We start from the raw sequence: 20960 nt of genomic DNA, 5'->3' as shown, positions 1-20960 counted from the left end.
GGAGCAGACAGGTCAGCATGCAGATACCAGGGTCCAGATGAAGAATTGAGCAGACCTGGAAACCTTAAATAAGACAGTGGCAGTGGAAATAGGAGGGGCTAGAGAATTTAAGAGAGTTATTTGGACAATGACTTATTACAAAGGGGAGAACAGGAGAGGGGGAAATAAATCCTAAGAGGCCAGCAAAGGCATCGAGGTAAAGGATGAATGCATTAAATGAGATAGAAAGTATAAATGAAAGAGAATTTTGTGAAAGAAATGAACTTTATGTACTTTAAATTCAAAATTTCTTCAAGACATCTAGGAAATAAATGTTTAGAGCTCTCTCTAGGTTAGAGCGACTATTTGGGGAATGGAATGTCTGTCAAATCTTCTCTTTCCCATCCTAATTATTAGTAGAAAAAAAATAAAAAATAGTAGATGGGAGTTGGTGAAAGAGAAATGGAATACTAAAATTATGTCAATGATCTTTTTACATGATATGAATAATGTAATAGATACTCAGTAGCTAGCAACAAACTTATGATTGAATCTCAGATTCTACTGACTTTAAATTGCTTTCAGAATAGAAAATCTTATCTCAGAAAAGCAGAGTTAAATGAAGTTTAACCTGTATAGTTTTAAACCTTCCATGTTTTAAAAATAATACTGGCATTTATTTCTTTATTTCCATATACATCTTATCTTACTACTCATATGGCAGTATAGAATTACATATGTTATATATTTATTCAGAATGAATGGGTCCTATTTTCAGTCCTTCAATTTCACATTTCTTGAAACTATTATATTTATTATATTTCCAAGAAGTTAAATTATTGAAAAGCTAACACATCTGTTTAGGATGATTATGTAAACACAAGAGTGTAGTAATTTGGGTGTGTGTGTATATATTTTTGCATAAAATAACTGCTGTATAATTTAAAACTGTAACTAGGAGGTCAAGCTTTTTTAGAAACAAATTATTTTTCTTAGAAATTGTTATGTCTAAAGCATAATAATTAAAGGCTATAAACTTTTAAGATCATGGAATAAACTAAAATATATTTGTATAATGATTATAATTTAAATACAAATCAAAGAACAGAAAATTCAGAGTGGCATTATAGACTTTTAAATAGAATTACTGGAATGAGGGTATCAGTAAATATCTACTCAGAACTCTAATTTCCAGTTGTCTTACACATGCTTTTTTTATTTTTAATGCTCTGTTAGCTTGACTCAGAGTCCAGATAAAGTTCACACATTGTGATTGACTGATAGGACTCATTTTTATTTCTTAATTGCCAGAGGTCATGAATACTTGCCAGAGAGAGAAAGAGAGAGAGAGTGTGAGAGAGAGAGAGAGAGAGAGAGAGAGAGAGAGAGAGAGAAGGAAAGAAATGGTCATGCTGCAGTCCCTTCTCCATTTCTCCATTTTGTCGGGATTTTAGGCATGCATGAACACCTGCCAGTGTGGTTTTTTTGAGCCACCGAACTGAGATTTGAATCACTGTCAGCCTTGTGGGATCCCACTCCCTTAACCATTAGGCTATGAGCCTGACCTGGTTGATGGGACTCTTAAGTCTCTATTACTTCTCTTCCAACTTCTTTTTTTCATTCATTTGTTCATTTATTTATATTGACATAGTAATTGTGCATATTCATGGGGTACAATGTGATTTTTCAGTATAATGATAAATCAGGGTAATTAGCACATCATCTCAACTAGTTGTCATTATTTTGTGATGGAAACACTCAAAAAATTCTTTTTTAAGATTAAGTGATTGGCTATTATTAATAATGCTACCCCATTCATTTATTGAAGAAACCAGGCCATTTATTCCATGAAGTTTCCTAGTCGCAATTTCACAGGTAGCTAAAAACTAGTGAAGGTTTTATTTGGTTTATTGGGATTATGATTCTGGTGCCTAGAAAGTTCAAATAGATGAGATTGCCATCACTACATGGCTTACAGAATCAGAGGATAGTGGGTGCATACAGAGAGAGAGAGAGAAAGAGAAAGAGAGCGAGAGCTAATGGCAGCTGTGTTCCTCTTATAATAACCTGCTCTCTTAAGAACTAATCTCTCTTTTTTTTTTTTTGTTTTTAGAAGTTTTTGCTATAGGGCATTTGCGCTCGCCAGACAGGCAGAGAGAGACAGTGAGACAGAAAGCGAGAAATCACCCGCTGAGGGGATGGCCGCGCCGCAATCCCTTCTCCTCCATTCTCCTCTCGGGATCTTGATCACGCATGCACACGTGCCTGGTGTGAGTTTAAGCCACCAAGTCCGAGACTGGAACCACCATCGAGTACATGGAAGTCCAACAGTATAGCCATTAAGCCAACTGCTGATCCCTAGAACTAATCTCTTTTAAGAGAGCTGGAATTCAGTCTCTGGAGACAGCATTAATCCATTCATGAGGGCAACACTTCCATAATCCAATCACCACCTATTGATTCTTATCTCTTAAAGGTTTCACTAACTCCCAATGCCATTACAATGGGGAACAATTCCCAAACACAGTCCTTTGTTGGACAAACCATTATTCTGATCACAGCAGACATGATGCTGGATAAAGCAGTTAAGAAATGAACCAAAAGAAATACCCTATTGGAGGGGCTCACAACTTAGTGTTGTAAGAAGAGAAAAACAAGTAAACAAGCTGTTAGTCTTGCCAGATAAAAAATTCTAGAAGAAAGGCACATATGAGAATAGAAAGGAAAACTAAAAGTAGAACAGTGTCTGCGAAATGGGGATATCAGGGAAGATTTCACAAAGAAAGAAGGTGCCTCTAGGAGTGAAGTTGTCTACAGCCATCCTCACCAGAGGAGTCAACCTAAGAGAACACCACATCCTTGGAGAGCGACTAGTGGTGCCTCAGAGTGATGACACATGCAGTGAATAAAGACAGGGCATGGATAAAGGGCAGAAATGGAGCTCTTTAAACTTGATGGGGAGGTTAAGGGAGATGGGGTGAGAGAGGATCAGCTTGGTGCTTTAGCAAGATTACCCAGCTGTCAGCAGAAAGATTACCAGAAGCTCTATTGTTGGAGCAGACAGGTCAGCATGCAGATACCAGGGTCCAGATGAAGAATTGAGCAGACCTGGAAACCTTAAATAAGACAGTGGCAGTGGAAATAGGAGGGGCTAGAGAATTTAAGAGAGTTATTTGGACAATGACTTATTACAAAGGGGAGAACAGGAGAGGGGGAAATAAATCCTAAGAGGCCAGCAAAGGCATCGAGGTAAAGGATGAATGCATTAAATGAGATAGAAAGTATAAATGAAAGAGAATTTTGTGAAAGAAATGAACTTTATGTACTTTAAATTCAAAATTTCTTCAAGACATCTAGGAAATAAATGTTTAGAGCTCTCTCTAGGTTAGAGCGACTATTTGGGGAATGAGATGTCTGTCAAATCTTCTCTTTCCCATCCTAATTATTAGTAGAAAAAAAATAAAAAATAGTAGATGGGAGTTGGTGAAAGAGAAATGGAATACTAAAATTATGTCAATGATCTTTTCTCTTTACATGATATGAATAATGTAATAGATACTCAGTAGCTAGCAACAAACTTATGATTGAATCTCAGATTCTACTGACTTTAAATTGCTTTCAGAATAGAAAATCTTATCTCAGAAAAGCAGAGTTAAATGAAGTTTAACCTGTATAGTTTTAAACCTTCCATGTTTTAAAAATAATACTGGCATTTATTTCTTTATTTCCATATACATCTTATCTTACTACTCATATGGCAGTATAGAATTACATATGTTATATATTTATTCAGAATGAATGGGTCCTATTTTCAGTCCTTCAATTTCACATTTCTTGAAACTATTATATTTATTATATTTCCAAGAAGTTAAATTATTGAAAAGCTAACACATCTGTTTAGGATGATTATGTAAACACAAGAGTGTAGTAATTTGGGTGTGTGTGTATATATTTTTGCATAAAATAACTGCTGTATAATTTAAAACTGTAACTAGGAGGTCAAGCTTTTTTAGAAACAAATTATTTTTCTTAGAAATTGTTATGTCTAAAGCATAATAATTAAAGGCTATAAACTTTTAAGATCATGGAATAAACTAAAATATATTTGTATAATGATTATAATTTAAATACAAATCAAAGAACAGAAAATTCAGAGTGGCATTATAGACTTTTAAATAGAAATACTGGAATGAGGGAAAAAAAGACTTTCTTTTAGACTCTTTATCTTGTAATTGCAAATTTTAAAGCAAAAGTCTTCATGTTATTGGTTGAAATGCATTTTTACTAATTAAGATTATTCTTCAATGGGTGCTGGGCAACCTGATTATGTTTTTGGATTTTTACAGAGACCATAATCCGACATTATAATTTGTATTTATTTCTGCTGCAATTTTCTGCTGTTATAGTTGTGACGGTCCTTTCATGTTGAGTCTGTTTCAAATTAATTTAAAACTTCTCAAGAAAGTTCAAAGCACTATTGAGATAGAGAAATTAAAGCCTAATTTACCATTTGAAATGAAGTCCAAAGGTTTTAGTCTCATCAACTTTAAAGCAAGTACATACTGCTCTCTCTTTATTAATTGAAATTAAAGTGTGTATGCTCTTTTATATTTATGAATTAGGAAAGCAAAAGGTTTTTCAATGAGAATAAATTACGTGGAGGAATTCCTAGGGTTGAAATTTTATACTTAACATACAATATCTTTTATTCTATTTAGAGAAAAGTAATATTAACTGTTTGCTTACTTTGATAATACATATAGGCATGAAATGTGTGTAAACATCATGTGGCTTATAAATATTTACATATCAATGCGTTTCCTGAATGCTTTATTGTTTATGTCTTAAACATGAAATGATATTATTGTAAATACATTCCATACTGCAAAGAGCCACCCATCCTTTCCTTGTATAAATATATCCCAGTTGCTGGAACCAGCAGTTAGCGTAATGGCTATGTTGCTGGACTCCCACGTAGTCGACTGCGGTTTGCGTCCTGGACCCGGTGATTTAAAACTCATGCCGGGCGCGTGTGTGTGCGTGCCCAAGATCCCGAGAGGAGAATGGAGGAGAAGGGGAGAAGGGATTGCGGCGTGACCATTCCCCCTGGGGGGTGATTTCTCGCTTTCTGTCTCTATGTCTCTCTCTGTCTGTCTGGCGAGCGCATGCGCCCTATAGCGAAAAACCTCTCCAAAAGCAAAACAAAACAAAACAAAAAATCCCAGTTGCTATAATAATTTTTCCTTTATAAAAAAGTTTCCTTTATGAGACTTCCAGGTATCCAGTGTTTGGCATTATAAACAATCAAGTAATTAATATAATTGCTTATGAACCTCCATTCACATTTCAAAGTGTTTTCTCATGATAAATCCCCAGGAAAGAAATGACTAATTCAATGATGTAAATATTTAAAGACTCTGAGTAAGAATTATAAAATTGGTTTATAGAAATTTTATTCTGTTTGATTGCCCAACAGTAATATATAGAGTGTTTTAAATTTAATATATAGTATAATTTAAGTTTAAATTTAATTCTCCATGGGTATTGAATATTTCTCAATAAATCGAGACATAAGTGCTCAGTATCATGCGTATTGATGAACAGAATGAGGGGAGAGAGTAAAATTCTGTCCCTAGAAGGATATAAAGGAATTATGTATATTTTATACAGATAAAATTCTGGAACAGACAATTATGTTCCACAAAACAACACAAAAATGACAGTAAAGACAAGTTGATATTTATCATTACCTTTTATTTTTTCTTTTAAAAAAGTATCTTAGTTTTTTTTGCATATTTTAATTGGTTATCTTTTATCATTGAATTACAAGAGTTGTATATTCTGGATACATGTCTTTTGACAGATTTTTATTACAGACCTATTCTCTCAGTTTATGCTCTTCTTTTTGTGTTCTTCATGTTTGTTTTGATCAAAATAAGTTTTAAACATTTTTATCAATTACAACTTTACGAAGGAGGGTTAATTTGTGTTAGTGCTTTGTACTTAAAAAAATCTTTGATTGCTCTAAAAAAGGATGGGAAGATATTCTCTTTCATTTTCTTCTTGAAGACTTATAGTTCTAGCTTTTATGTGTAATTTGTAATTCAGCTCAGCTCAGATTTTTCTTTCTCATGTAAGGCTATCCATTCATTTAAATAATACATTTATCTGGTTTTCTCCTAGCACTGTTGGCTGAAGTAATATTTCTTTTCTGTAGAATTGGCTTGGTGCCTTTGCCTTACAAGTGTGTGGGGGCCAACTTCTGGATTCTATTTCGTTCCATTGATTTGCTTTCCCTTATGCCCATCCCACACTGCCGTGGTTACTAATAACTTCATAGTAGGTCTCCATTCTGGTAGTACAAACCCTTTCACTTCATTTTTCTAATGGTGTTTTGATTATTCTAAGTTTTCTTCATTTGCATATACATTTTAGCATCTGCCAAAGCCTGCAAAAAGCAATACTGTTGAGCAAAAGAGTTTTTTCTGATGTAAATAAAATAAGGATATTTTATAAAGAGATTATCCAAGTGGGTCCAATGGAATCATAAGGATTCTTAGAATGACAAGAAGGAGGTGAGAGAGTCAAAGTCAGAGGAGATGTGAGGATAGAAGACATTATGTCTGGAGATTTCCTTGAGTGTGCCCGGCATGCCTGACCCAGGGCTGGCTGAACGTGGGGGTGGAGTATGGTGTCAAGACCTTGTTGGGCGGTGCCTATCTTTCTTATTTCTCTCTCTCTCTGTCTTTCTTGCTCTTGGAAGAAATAATTTTAAAAAAAGACAAAAAACCTTTTTTTTTTTATTTAGTCTTTTAGTGTTGTAGGCTATCCCTGTTGCTTATTTTCTCTGTCACTGAGGAGTTTAATGTGATCAGACATAAATCTTAAGCCATAGCTGCAGAGCAAAGTGAAGTATAAGGTTTTGGGGTAATGTATCGTTTTTGGATGCACTTAGTTCAGGAAGTATCTTTGATTTGCTCTCAGATCATGTGCCACCAGAGAGAATTTTTTTTTTAAGAGATTTTTGCTATAGGGCACATGTGCTCTCCAGAGAGACAGAGACACAGACAGAAAGTGAGAAATCATTATAAGTCAGAGAGTGTCTATACTTATCATAAATATTCATTCTCTTCTTGGGGTTTTTGGGCACACGTACCCAGTGTGAGTTTCAAGCCGCTGGGGCTGGGACTCAAGCCATGGTCAACTCTGTGGGAGTCCAGTGATGGAACCATTATGCCATCTGCTGATCCTGAGAAAAAATTTTTGAATTTCTTACAAGGTTGACCATGATAGGTTAAATAGATAATTGGTTTTCTGTCATCAATGACTGAGTGTGTAAGTAAATGATTCATTCTAGAAAAATCATTCTAGAAAATTTTTGACTTTATGGTTCTATGAAGTGCCATTTCTTTTTTTTTTTTAAATTCACAATGATTTTGACTTAAAATAACAAGGATTACATTCTGTATTTACTTTCAGTACAGCATTCAACAAATTACACGGAATAATCAACATTTTATTATAAAATAGGCTTTGTATTAGATGACTCTGTCAAACTATAGGCAGGTTCATATGTGTGTATATTATTAAATAAAATTTGTGTGTTCTATGTGTGCTATGCATTATAATTGTGTGTCTTTCATTCCTCCCTGAAAGGATAAATGATACTAAGAACTCTTTCTTTCTTTCCTTCCTCCTTTCTTTCTTCCTTTATTTTTTGACTAAGTCAGTGATGTTGTACTAATGTATTGCTCTTAACAGTAGACTTTAATATTGACTTGAATCTCCATTCTGTAACATTTGCGGTAAACTGAGCTTTTACTGTGTCTCATTTTGATCCTGAAAACTGCTTTGCTTTCCAGAATGTTTCAATTGTATAATTCATATTATTTTTCATTTCATTGATCTTACATAGGTTAGAATAGTTTAAGAAGATTTTAGGTAAAAAGGAAAAACCTGCCAAAATTTGAAAATCAACCAACGACAGACTGTAAGAACTGGAGGGCTGGCTCAAGCCTGTGGTTAAAGTAACTGGATCTCCATGGATGGCTGTGTAGTTTGAGTCCCAGAATTGGTGACTTGAAAAATACACTAGGCGTGTGTGTGTGTGCACACCCAACATCCTGACAGGAGGGAGAAATGGAGCAGAAGGGACTATGGTGTGGCCATGCTCCATGGAGGATGCTTTCTCATTTTCCCTCTCTCTCTGCCTCTCTGTCTCTGGCAAGTACACATTCCCCCTGGCAAAAAAAAAAAAAAACATAAATAAATAAAAAATAAAAAATAAAAAGAAAGTGCGATAAATACAATTTGCAAGTTAGTAAATTGTGCTTTATCTTCTTCATATTATTTTCTACTTACATAGCTTATATAGTGGGACTAAACACAAAAAACTTTTCTACTACATTAGATAATTAAATTTAGATTGAAATATATAAAAGTGAAAAGTGGTAATCAATGTGAATTTATGGTAAAGTTCATCAAAAGCTTGAATATTTGGTTTATTTATATTAATGGCTTGTCTAGGTTTCCTATTATACTGTGGCTTGTCTGTTGGGTCGTCGGGAAAGTCCCGACATATTTTTCTAATTTTTCTATGCAGAAATGCATCATGACTTTCCTGATGACCCAATATGTTATCAAAGGCCCTATGGTCAAATAAAATTATTTATTAATATAAAATAAGATATAGATGTAGGGTGTTATTATTGATATATGCTTATCAAAGGCCCTTTGGTTATATATCATGATGTATTAATATAACATAATATAATTAATATATATATTTCAGTTTCTGGCCTTAAGTGACAAGGACTAAAGCGTCACTTGCCTTTGACTCTTGTTTTCACAGGCTGCCCTGCAAGTTGGAGGCCATGGAGAAAGGCTGCACCAGTGCCGAGAAGTCATGCTTCTAACTTACAAGTCTATCCCCATGCAAGTGGATGGGGAGCCGTGCAGGTTGGCGCCAGCCATGATTAGGATCTCCTTGCGGAATCAGGCTAACATGGTGCAGAAGAGCAAGAGGAGGACATCCATGCCTTTACTCAATGAGTGAGTCTGCTCTGTGGCCACCTTGCTGAACATGGAGACCTGGGAGAGGAGAACGCAGAGCATGTGCATGGTCTGGGACCTCCCTGTGCTGGGAAGAGAAAAGTCCAGGAGCTGTAGCAGTGCCTTGGTTGCGCTCATGGGAACATGTACATTTTTTCTCCTTGTTGATTATACAGTTACCAAGTTACCATGCCCTTCTTTTAGAAATTAGGGGAATTAGGACTGTGTATGAGATAGCTGATTCTTCTTCACTGACTGCTTTGGGATACGCACACACACACACACACACACACACACACACAGACACACACATACTAGTAGAAAATCATTGAGAGTGGTTCTAGGGTCATAATTGGTCTAGGGTCAGATAAATGTATTCTGTTTTGTTTTGGTTTAGGAAGGGGTGTAGTCTCTTTATAAACTAGGTACTTGAAGAGTGTTGGTTTCTCCAATGGCAGGAGCTGGAGGAGCTGGCGGGCACCTGGCCTCTATCCACTTTGCATCCCTTTCTGCCAGTTAGTGAATTGCTTCTGCTCTAATGTTCCCGTTTTGGGGCCCTGGATCCTCTACTGCTTCAACTCAGTCTCACTATTCTGGGGAACATCCTACTGTCCATATTTAACCTAATCTACTATCTCTACCATTAAATACATAGACTCTTCCCTTTCTTGGGAATTTTGATAAACTGATTTGAGGTAAGGTAATAATGAGTGGATACATGGAATGCATGGTAATTTAGCAGTGTGCCTTACTCCAGTTAGTGATTTGAATGTTGTTTGGGGTTGGAGAAGGGGATAGACGAAGGAGAGAATTTGGGGCATCTTTTTGAGTATTTTCTTTATATCATGCTCATATGCTTCAGGTCATTTCAGGGCTTAGCCTTGGGTCATTCTCCATCACAGTGAGGGTCCCTCAAAGGTGCTCCTGTTGGCGGTCTGTGATGCATGATTACTCATTTGTTCTGAATGGCTGGCTTCCTTGTAGTGCCTGTAAAGCAAGGGCATGCTTGGCCGTGTGTTTAATGAGTCAGTAGGACAATCAACAGAAGTGACAATAACCAATGACACAGGGGCCTGAGCTCACTGCCGTATTTTGGTTCATTTCTTCATCTGCAGTGGCACATGTTGAGGAAAGGCTTCACACAGAGCTCTCAAAGCCTTTCAGTGTTTAGCATCTGATTGTGAGTCTGAAGCTGGGATGAGAAATCCTCTTTATCTTCTGCTTTCTACTTTCTCTGAGTCTGGACTTTGGCAATTATTTTCTAGGTACTTATAAGGTGGTGTTATTTACTAATATTTCTTGTTTTGTTTACATTTGCAGCTAGTAAAATCCTAGCTCATTCTCAATGCTTTCTGTCTTCCCTGCCTTTACCTTTTATGAGGTTATATATCTAATTGATAGGTTTATTTATGTGTTTTTTAGATATTTTTTGATATAGGGTACACAGAGAAAGAGAGATAGGAAGTGAGAGATCACCCCATGAGGGTATGGTCATGCTGCAATCCCTTCTCTTCAATTCTCCTCTTGGGATTTTGGGCATGCATGCACATGCGCCTAACATAATTTTCGAGCTTCCAGGTCCAGGACTTGAACCATAGTCAGCCATATTGGAGTCCAGTGCCTTAAACTATGCCACCTGTTGGCCCGAGTTCATATGTTTTAAAAAGTGGGATATCAGCAGTTTTAAATGGCTCACCAAATTTACTCTAGAATTGTTAGAGTTAAGTCATGAACCATCGATGTGAGAGAAATCTATGAACTAGTAAGTGAAAGCTATGTCTGAAATTCAAGCTAATGGCCTGTGTTGTTGGGTCACCTGTAGACAGTTTATTTGAAAGATATAATAAAGTAAACATTTTAAATTGTTTATAGGCAAAGGCCTAATAATCTCATGCCTGGTGCATCTATATTTGTAACTTTATCTGACAAATTGTTTTCAGGTGTTTAGTTTTAGTTTTAAACAGCTCAGCTCTTACCCTTGTGTTGAAAAGATTTGTGTTTATTTGCTCAGTAACCATATCGTTTAGAATTCATTTGGGTTCTCTTCATATACAAAACAAATACTGATGTTTTTGTTTTTGTGCTCATGACACATGTGTCATGTGACATCATTTCTTGGCTGTGTAGGTTTGCAGGAAACAGCATCAACTCAAAAACAGTTTCTCATTTGCCACTAGGAGGCAGTGGTGTCCCCATCACAGCAGCTGCAGGCCATAGAAAAACCTGCAAGGAATGGGAATCATAGCATGCTTTAGCTTTAGAAAGAACATTTACAAACCTTAAAAAATAACAAATATTTTTGTTAATATTCATAAACAATTATAATTCAATACTATTTTTAAAGAAAACCAATACAAAAAGAACGTTCACTCCCCCCCCCAAAAAAAACCCAAACAATTTAACCATGTAATACTTACTAAACCTTAATTTCTCTCACCTTGATCGTATTCACCCTCTGTGATTCCATTGTTTTTCTATTTCAGTAGGAATTTTTGCTTTGAAATCTAACTTCTTCCACTAGATTTCCAAGTGGATTTTCAAGGTTAAGGTCAGCCTTGTTTTTAAGACATTGTTGCAAGTTTTCTTCAACCTTCTGATTCCTCCAAGCTTTCCTTTGGTATGGGCATTGTATGAAGGTCACAGTTTCATCCAAGGATGAAAGGGATACTTGCAAGTCAATTCATTTCTTTATTTCCTGCCTTCCTTTCTTCCTTCCTACTTGTTTCCCCCCTCTCTTTCTTTCTTATATTTTACCAAGACTATTTCATTTATCTGCCTCTTTTCTTCCTCAATATAGAACAAAGAAAATGTTGAAAATGTCTTTAGGCCCAACTCCATGGTGGGTAATGATTCGCTGCTCAGGAGATGCTAGAATCCTACATTTAATCCTGGTTAGAATTTCTGGCTTGGCCAGCCTGGAATATGCTGGGCACATGTGTGAGTGCCCAGGATCCAGTGGGTGGAAGGACTGGAGGAAAGTGGTCATGTGTGACCAGGTCTTGCAGAGGGTAGTCCTCTCACTCTGTCTCTCTTTTACTCTCACATACATCTATGTGAACTCTTTCACAAGTAAAGAAAAATACTTAAAAAAAATTTAGAATCTTAAACACCTGTTGTGTGTATTCCTGATAATAATAAGATAGTTGTTCAAGTCATCTCAAGGAATTAGACTCCTTTCCCACAATACAGGGGTAACTGTATAATCGAGACTTAAGTCTGTAGCTCCCTAGGCAGCTGGTCCATTTCCACTTGAATGTTAGTGTTGCTCATGGGTCTGCCTCTTTTCTGGGAGATTGCATCTCAGATCTGCATTTCCAGCCCAGGCTTTCTTCTAAAAATTGAAGACTCAGACCCAAATAGTTTAGTTGACATCTTGAATTTAGTATCTCAGAGCAACCTCCAACTACGTGCTAAAAACTACACTCATTCCATTGATTCCTCTGTGTCTCCTCATCACCATCCAGTGAGCCCGTTCCATCCACAGCTGTATGAATGGCACTACCATCCACTCATTACCAGGTACTCTGTGGGCGTTTCAGCCATCTCCAGTTTTAAACACCTAATATACTGGCTACCACATTCTTTGATACCTACCTTATATTTATTGGGTTATTAGAAGAGTCATGCATATTTTGGCATAGAAAAACAGAAAAAATACATCATGACTTTTCTGACAACTCAGTATTTCCCAAATCTCTTTCATGCCATCTGGCCTCTCTACTCATAAAACAGGCTTAGTTCAAAGGCCCATGTCTTACCTCAGAGCAGCACTGCTGACGTATACTCATTGTTCCTGTCCCCCCCCCCCCCCCGCCTCTCCATATTTTCTTTTCCAGTACACCGGCTAGAGTGAACTATCAATAAAACTGCGAAGCCTGGGACCAGGCTATGGTGCATGGTGGAATGTGGTGCTTTGCCCTGTAGACCCACAACAAAAAGGTTGCTGGCTTGCATCCGGAGACCTTCCTAGTGTACTAGGCACATGTGTGTCCATGATCCAGGCTGGCTGGGGTTGAGGTGGATTGTGGAGTGAGGACCCCGTAGAGGATACTGTCTCTCTTGTTCATGAAATAAATGAATGAGTAAATAAACTTAAAAAGTAAAGTCTGTATTTATTGGCTTTAGAGACCTTTTTGATTACTTTCTTCATTCTCATCGTCCTGTGCTCCAGGGATCATTGCTATTCCTGGGGCAACAGCCCGTCTCCTGCATCATCGTGTTTTTATACTTGTTCTTACAGTGCCTTCTTCAGCCCTTTTTCATCTGCCAGCTCTCTGACAATTCAAGACTCCACTGAAATGCCTTTTCCTGAGAGTCCTTTTCTGTCTACTCCTACCTGCTAGATGCACCCTCAGTGCTCCTTGAGTTCTCTTGGTTACTTCCATCACACTATTGATTAAAAAGAGTATAATCTACAATTTCTTGTCTCTCTACATTGCTCTATGTGGAGGCCCTAGGATTTTCCCTTAGACTCTCTAGAATCACGTCGTAGTTCCCGAGGCATGATTACATGCTGAATCAGTGACTTACACATGGGTCAGATTTATAATGCTAACTCTGCTACACTTTCCAGAAATTATTGCTAAAATGACATAAATCTAAAAGCTGATCAATATAAAAATAATGTAGAATGTGCTTCAATGACATTGTATTACGTGCAAAAGACGTATTTAATAACTTTAAGACCTGGTTCACTCAGATAGCTGGATAAGTTAAATAGTGAGTGAGCCTTCCTGATGTCATTTAATTTAAGGAAAAAGTAAAAAATAATGTCTTCTAAAAAGAACATTTCTTGGTTTATAATCCCATTTGCTATTGCTATATACAATTAAAAGATGAGACCTTTTTGTGTTCAGTGGTTCCCGTTGGCACAGCGAAATATCTCATTTTACCATGGCACGTGAAGCTGCAGAGTATGAATTCAAGTAAATATCTTACCCCCAAAAAGTAATAGCAGAGTCTATCTAGGTTCAAATTTACATACTAGTAACATGATAGCTAGATAGTTTCTATCTGAAAGGCACCAATGAAGGGATCGGAAACTTAAAATTCCTCAGGTAAACACCTTCACTTTTACACATCCCATTGGCTACCTAGAGAAGTCTTTAGACTTAGTTTATTAATATTTAAGGGACATTGGTAAAGATAACTGTTTTATTCAATGGCAAGATTTATAGTTCACAAACTTTGAATTGGGCCACTTGATGCCATCATCCTGGGCTGCTCAGTATTATTGGTTGTAGCTGGGAGTCCTTTGAGGATGGCATGGCTAGGAAGAGCCTTGAGCAGGCATTCACTCAGGTGACTTCATATGGGAACTGACACACCCAGCAGAGCAGGGAGCAGGGCAACTTTGTCTGTTGCTGTCATGATGAAACTGTTTATTAAGAGGGCAGAGAGAACAGTGATGTTCAATAGAAGTGACAGGACATTTGGGGCTTAGTTTCTTAGTTTTAAAATTGTACATTTTGTCTTTTCTAGTGGCCACTGTAGACTTTCTTCATTATAAAAGAAGGGAGAAAAAAAAGAGAAGCCTGTGGTTTCACTTTACTACCCAGAATATGGGTGGGACTGCAACATCACAGTGATGGGATCAGGCTTTCTTGGTGTTACCTTTGGAATTCTTAAAAATTCTCTATTGTTTGACTGAAGGAAGTTAAAAGTTTTTATTGAGCATTTTTTTCCCCCAAGATGACTGTCTTTTGATGTGAGTATCCAAAGCCTGGGGAATGTGAAGGATGAACTTGACCTTTACTCTCCTCAAAGAGGAGTTTACCTGCCAGTCTGTCAGTCTCTGATGTGTAAGCGTGCGCCTCCTCTCCTTGGGTGTCCTGAGTGACCACAGCAAGGGAGGCCAGGATGATCTCTCCTGCCCTATAACCCGCCTCCTGCACTTGCAGCTCGCCTGTCCCCCCGCCCGCCCCTGGTCTGTGGCCTGCCTGGAACCAGCCCCTTCCATGTGTCCTGTTGGCTTCGTTGCTGTCACCAGCTTTTTGGATTATTTTGTGGCTGGCTTGATTTTCCTTCTCTGTTCATTCCCCGTTTGGTGACGCGCTCATTTAATTTCTGTTTAAATTTGGTGTGTCTCTTTTTCTCTCCCCTGGCTTGTTCATGTCTGTCCACGCTGTCGTGCTGACTGTCTCCGCTGCTCATTCCCTGCTGCCTCTAGTATTCATCAGGTGCAAACTGCGGACCTGCGGCGGGTGTCTGCTCCCCCCGGCTCCTTCGCCATGTGAGTACAGTGATGTTCCGTTTCTACATTTCGTCCCTCGGCCTCATCTCCTCCTCAGTTAGAAGACCTGCGTGCTTTTCCTTCACGGGTCTGCTGTTCAGATAAGGACCACCAGCCACAGTTGCTTTCTCGTTCCCTCTCTTGGTTTGAAAGGAGGCTGTGAACTTCCTTGTGTTCTGTGTCTCTATGCTCCAACAGTTAGCAGTTTGATTTTTTGATTAGATACCGTAGGGCTCAGGTTGCATGGGGTTGTGTACAATTTCATACTAGGCATTGTTTTTTATGCTAAGTTTCTGACACCATTAGGCCTTTCCATTCCCTGTGACCCAGGGACAAGTTTGGGGAAGTGCCTACAGTCCTTGCTTTGTGGGAGAACCCTAAAATGATGTATGTAGTTTGAGTGTATATATGTGTATATTTCTAAGTTGAAGATCCAGAGTTGTAATAAAAGATAAATGACCCCAAATTGTTAGTGAGAAGCAAAATGTATTTTTATATGTCTTTAATAGTTTGTACTTAATGTTTTCTGGTGAAAACAAACAAAAAGAACATAGGGATTTTAGCATTTCACTCCAGGATTATTTTGTGTTGTGGCCTCTGTCTTGTCCTTCTCTCTTTTCTCCATCTAACACATACTAACTGAGCAGTGCTCATGTTTCAGGTACTGTTGCAGGTGATTGCCTTATGTTAACTACTTTATTCTTCCACTCCTATGCCATATGTGATACCATCTCCATTCTGTACTTGAGGCATCCGATGCACAGAAAGGCTAAGTAACTTGCCCAAGGTCACACAGCTATTAAGTCATAGACTGGGATTCAAATTCAGGCAGTCTGACCTCGAAGTCATGGTCTTAACCATTTTTGGTGGGACCGGGGGTGTGGGAGGATGGTGGGGGGGGCAGGATCCTTTATATTTTTCAAGATTCAGTTGAATGATTATCTTTCCAAAGAATGCTCCCTTGATTCTTGCTATCAGAATTAATTATATCGTCACGGAAGTTCACTATTGATGTATCTGTTATAGTTCTTAAGGCTTAATTTGGCATTAGTTATATTCACTCTGTATATTGTGTATATCAAGATTAGATTCAGGCTATGACGAGATGTAGGCTATTAGGTATCATTAGCAGTATTTTTTATATGAATCCTTGCGTTCTAATCTAGATTTTAATACATAGTATTCTGAAACTAAAAATAATGGTTAGTTGATAGAATAAATAAAATAATATGTGTCTTTCTTTTGGAGAGGTTTTTGCTGTAGGGCATGTGCGCTTGCCAGAAGGACAGAGAGAGACAGAAAGTGAGAAATCATCTTCCGGGGGGATGGCCATGCTGCAATCCCTTCTCCTCCATTTTCCTCTCAGGACCTTGGGCATGCACACACATATGCCCAATGTGAGTTTAAGCCACCGGGTCTGGGACTCAAACCACGGTCAACTACATGGGAGTCCAACGACATAGCCATTACGCCAACTGCTGGTCCCAAGAATATGTGTCTAAATAGAACTGTGAAATATCTAATAACTAACCTTATGACAAAGTAACTCCTCATGTTTAGTCATATAATCTTTCTACTTTATTCTTATAGGTACTTGTTTGTTATTTTTCAAAACATGTATTTATTCAAAAATTTTCATTTGCATTTGCTCTTTGTCAGAAAATGTTTTATGTTTGTTGCATATTTAGTGGTAGGCACATCAGAACTACCTTCATGCAGCTTAAAACTGAGCAAAGAGTCAATGAGGAAGTTCCTTAATTTTCAATTTGGAGGTTATTGCTGGAGTAAATTCAACATTTTGTGTAAGTCAGTTCCATAATGTGAGTTTAAGGAATGGCTTTCAGTGATCATTATTTTCAATAGCTCCATTAATAGAAATCAATTGATCATTCTATTGATCTTCAATTAATAGAATGAAGAGTATTTACAGAAATGCAGTAAATAGCCATCCAGTATTTTTATCATGGGGGAAAGCTTGGGTAATATGTACCCTTTTGTTGTGTGTCTTAAAACGAGGCTGTATATTTCTTAGATTAAATGCATTGCAGTAAGGTAAATTGTCATGTTTGTTTCCAAAAGGTGTAGCAGATGCTTAACTGCAGCTAATATGAAAATTTTTTATCTATATATCCCATATATTAAATATTACATGTTATCGATTTATATAAAAACATATATAATAAAATTTTATTCAATTAGGATATATATTTTTTTGGGGGAGAGGTTTTCGCTATAGGGCGTGTGCGCTCGCCAGACAGACAGAGAGAGACATGGAGACAGAAAGCGAGAAATCACCCCCCAGAGGGGATGGTCACGCCACAATCCCTTCTCCTCCATGCTCCTCTTGGGATCTTGGGCACACACGCCCGGCATGAGTTTTAAGCCACCGGGTCTGGGACGTGAATCACGGTCGACTACGTGGGAATCCAGTGACATAGCCATTACGCTAACTGCTGGTTCCCAGGATATTATTTCTTTAAATCCAATGACAAAACCTTATCAAATAGAGCAAAGAAAGTAGAGAAAAGTTGAAGTGCAACATGTGTATTGTTTTTTATATTATGGCAGTGACAACTTAGCTTCGATCCACTCTCCTAGTGCCATTTGCTGGTTTTACCAATGTTTAAACATTATATTGTTAAAAGAAAAAAAAATTAATTTAGTGGCGTTTAATTGAGCAAATCTTAATAGGAATTGAATGAGGCAGTTTCCCGGACTGATTTCCCAGCAATTCCAGGTAGCCTTGAAGTCAACTCAGTATTTTAAGTTCTGGAAAGGGAAAGCAATGTACAAAACAAAGTGAAGGAATGAAGTAGAGAAACAATTTGGCTTGGCTACATGCTGAAGTTTGTGTGCCTTAATCCGATTTAAAAGGCACAATGCCTGTGATTGACTGGAGTCGAGGTATGAGATTGATTATAACCCAGCAACCAATCAAAAATCCAAAAAGCAGCCTTATGCAAATGAGGTTGCAGTTTGTTTATGGAGACCAAGCAGGAATACCAGGAGTACAGAGGCTCTTTCGATATTCTTTAACAGTATTAACATTGTTCCTCATGAAATTCAGGAGTCCCCATTATCCCTGAACTGAAATTGTCTCATTTTTTGGGTGCTCTCAGATTAGCCATTCTTTCCTCAGAACAATCCTTTGTTTTATTTAATTTTTTATTGAGGTTTTCACCAATAAAAAATCCAGAGAGATAGAGAGACATAGAGAGAGGAAAAGTGAGAAATCACCCTTTGGAGGTATGGCTACACCACAATTCCTTCTCCTCCTTTATCCTCCTGGGATTTTGAGCATATATGAGCATGTGTCAGTGTGATTTTCAAGGTTCCAGGTCCAGAACTTGAACCTCAGTTGACCATGTAGGAGTCCAGAACCTTAACTACCATGCCAGCTGCTGCCCCCCAGTACAGTTCTTTGTTTTAAAAACAGTCTTTTTTTCCTGGGAAATGTCTCTCTAGTGCTCTTGAAGTAAATGTTGCCTCCTTGAAGCAATTTCTTTCTCTTTAGTTTGCTGATGACTTTTATTGGGTGAACTTAGGGATGGAAGAATGTATGTTGGAAGCAATGTAGTGGAAGGATCTTTAGGAACTGCAGCATTCTGCTGAAGTCTGTATATAGGCAAAACATCATCTTTATACAAAGAGTTCTGCAATTTTATGTTTTGGTCATATATGACCATAAATGCTTTGATACGGTCCAATTGAAGTTATTTAGTGGCCTCATCCAATAGGATAAAACAAAACAAAGCAAATAGAATATTACTCCATAAATCTTGTTTAGTGTATATTTAAAATTCGCATACAGTAAAAGTGATAAAGTTGATTCTTCTGGTGTACAGTTCCATGAATTTTAAGACATAAAACCTCCACCATAATCAGAGTACAGATCAGTCTAGAAACTGCCAAAGAGCTACCTTGTAATCTGCTCCATAGCTGGTAATCACTGATTACTACAGTTTCATATTTTCTGGGCTGTCACATAAATGGAATCATACATTATGTAAACCATTACATAAACCATTGTATCTGGCTGTAGTTTAGTGAATTCTTTATAATTAAGTGGGTTCATAGTAAAGTCTTCATTAAAGGACACATATGTATGCTGCGTTTCATAAATTATAAATCGTAGTCAAGTAAATGGTTCTACTAACAAAAAAAGGTATAAAACTGCAAAATGTTTCTAGCACTGTTACAGCTTTATGTAGCCATCTCTCACTAAGTTTCATGTCTCTGCTACTCTTTTCCCATCAAAATGCAATAATGTGATCCATATATACATCATTTGTTTTCATCTTACAACAAACATTTTGAGGGCTGGCTTCAGATATAAGACACTGGGATATCGGACAGAGACTGGAAAGCTACTGTTTCTGTGCTAGGCCAACAGACACACTGGGAAGGGACCTAGTTGTGTTTTCTAAAAAATGATTACAACTCGATGTGACAGATATCCAAGAAAGAATCTGGTATTTCTTTGTCCTCTTTTTTGAGTATTTGTTACATTTGCTTTTTTAATATTTATAATTCACATACAGTGAAACTGATAAAGCTGGCTGTTCTGGTGTACATTTCCGTGAGTTTTAAGATACATATAGGATCATATAATTACCACCAAAATTGGAGTACAGATTGGTCTAGAACCCTCTAAAAAGCTGCATTATAAACTACTCAATTGCTGATAATCACTTATCACTACAGCCTCAACTTTTCTGGACTATCACATAAATGGACCATGTGTCACGTAACCCATTGTAGCTGGTTTCTCTGACCGAATATAACATATTTGAGATTTATCCAAGTTGTTGTATATATCAGTCATTTGTTTCTTTTTATCGCTAAACCATATTCCATTATATGGATGTTTCAGTTTGTACTCATTCACCCGTTGAAGGATATCTGGGTTATTTCCAAATTTGGACGATTATGAATAGAGCTATAAACATTGATGAACAGTTTTTGTGTAAACATAAGTTTTCATTTCTCTAGGTTAAACACCTAGGAATGGGATTGCTGGGTTATATGGTAAGTGTACCTTTCCTTTATAAGAAAATGACAAACTGTTTTCCAGAGTGGTTGCTGCCATTTTGCATTTCTATCAGCAGTGTTTGATGATTCTCCTTGCTCCACATCCTTTTTATACTTAGTATTGTCACCATTTAAATATTAATCTTCTAATACGGCTATAGTGGTATCACCTCATAGTTTAAATTTGCTTTTCCAAAATGGATAAAGACATTAAGCATCTTATCATGTGTTTATTTGCCAACCATTGCTAAAACAAATGTTTCGGTCTTTTGCTTGGTTTTAATTGAGCTGTTAGTTTTGCTCCTATTGAGCGTTGAGAGTTCATCACATATTCAGATCTAAGTCCTTTCTTAGATACATGCTTTGCAAAATTGTCTCCTACTATGTATCTTGACTTTTCATATTCTTGATAGTATCTTTTATAGTGCAAAAACTGCTTACAAAGACCAAATTATCAATTTTTTTCCTTATTGAGCTGTGCTTTTGGTTTTATGTTCATGTACTTTGGCTAATCTTAGGTTATAGAATTTTTCTCATTTGCTTCTAAAAGTTTTATGGCTTTTAATTTTACATTTAGATCTATGATATATTTTAAGTTAATTTTTTTGTGTGTGTAAGATGTGCTGTTTAGGTTGCGGTTAATTTTTTAGCCTATAAATGCAAGTGA

At 37.1% G+C, this 20960-nt stretch overlaps 1 protein-coding gene across 1 annotated transcript in view; it reads left to right on the top strand.

The window, feature by feature from the left end:
• The window catches only part of DGKI (diacylglycerol kinase iota), a 316603-nt gene that overhangs the window by 135728 nt on the left and 159915 nt on the right, over positions 1-20960 (top strand). Inside the window, exon 19 of the mRNA XM_027770499.1 lies at positions 8831-9030. Within this exon, the coding sequence (XP_027626300.1) occupies positions 8831-9030 (200 nt within the window). The remainder of the gene's footprint in view (positions 1-8830; positions 9031-20960) is intronic.

The sequence above is a fragment of the Tupaia chinensis genome, unplaced genomic scaffold (genome assembly GCF_000334495.1).
Source record: "Tupaia chinensis unplaced genomic scaffold, TupChi_1.0 Scaffold000140_1, whole genome shotgun sequence".
In the NCBI taxonomy this organism is placed as follows: Eukaryota; Metazoa; Chordata; class Mammalia; order Scandentia; family Tupaiidae; genus Tupaia; species Tupaia belangeri.
The sequence above is the reverse complement of the archived record's forward strand: the minus strand, read 5'-3'. Positions and strand labels throughout refer to the sequence as shown.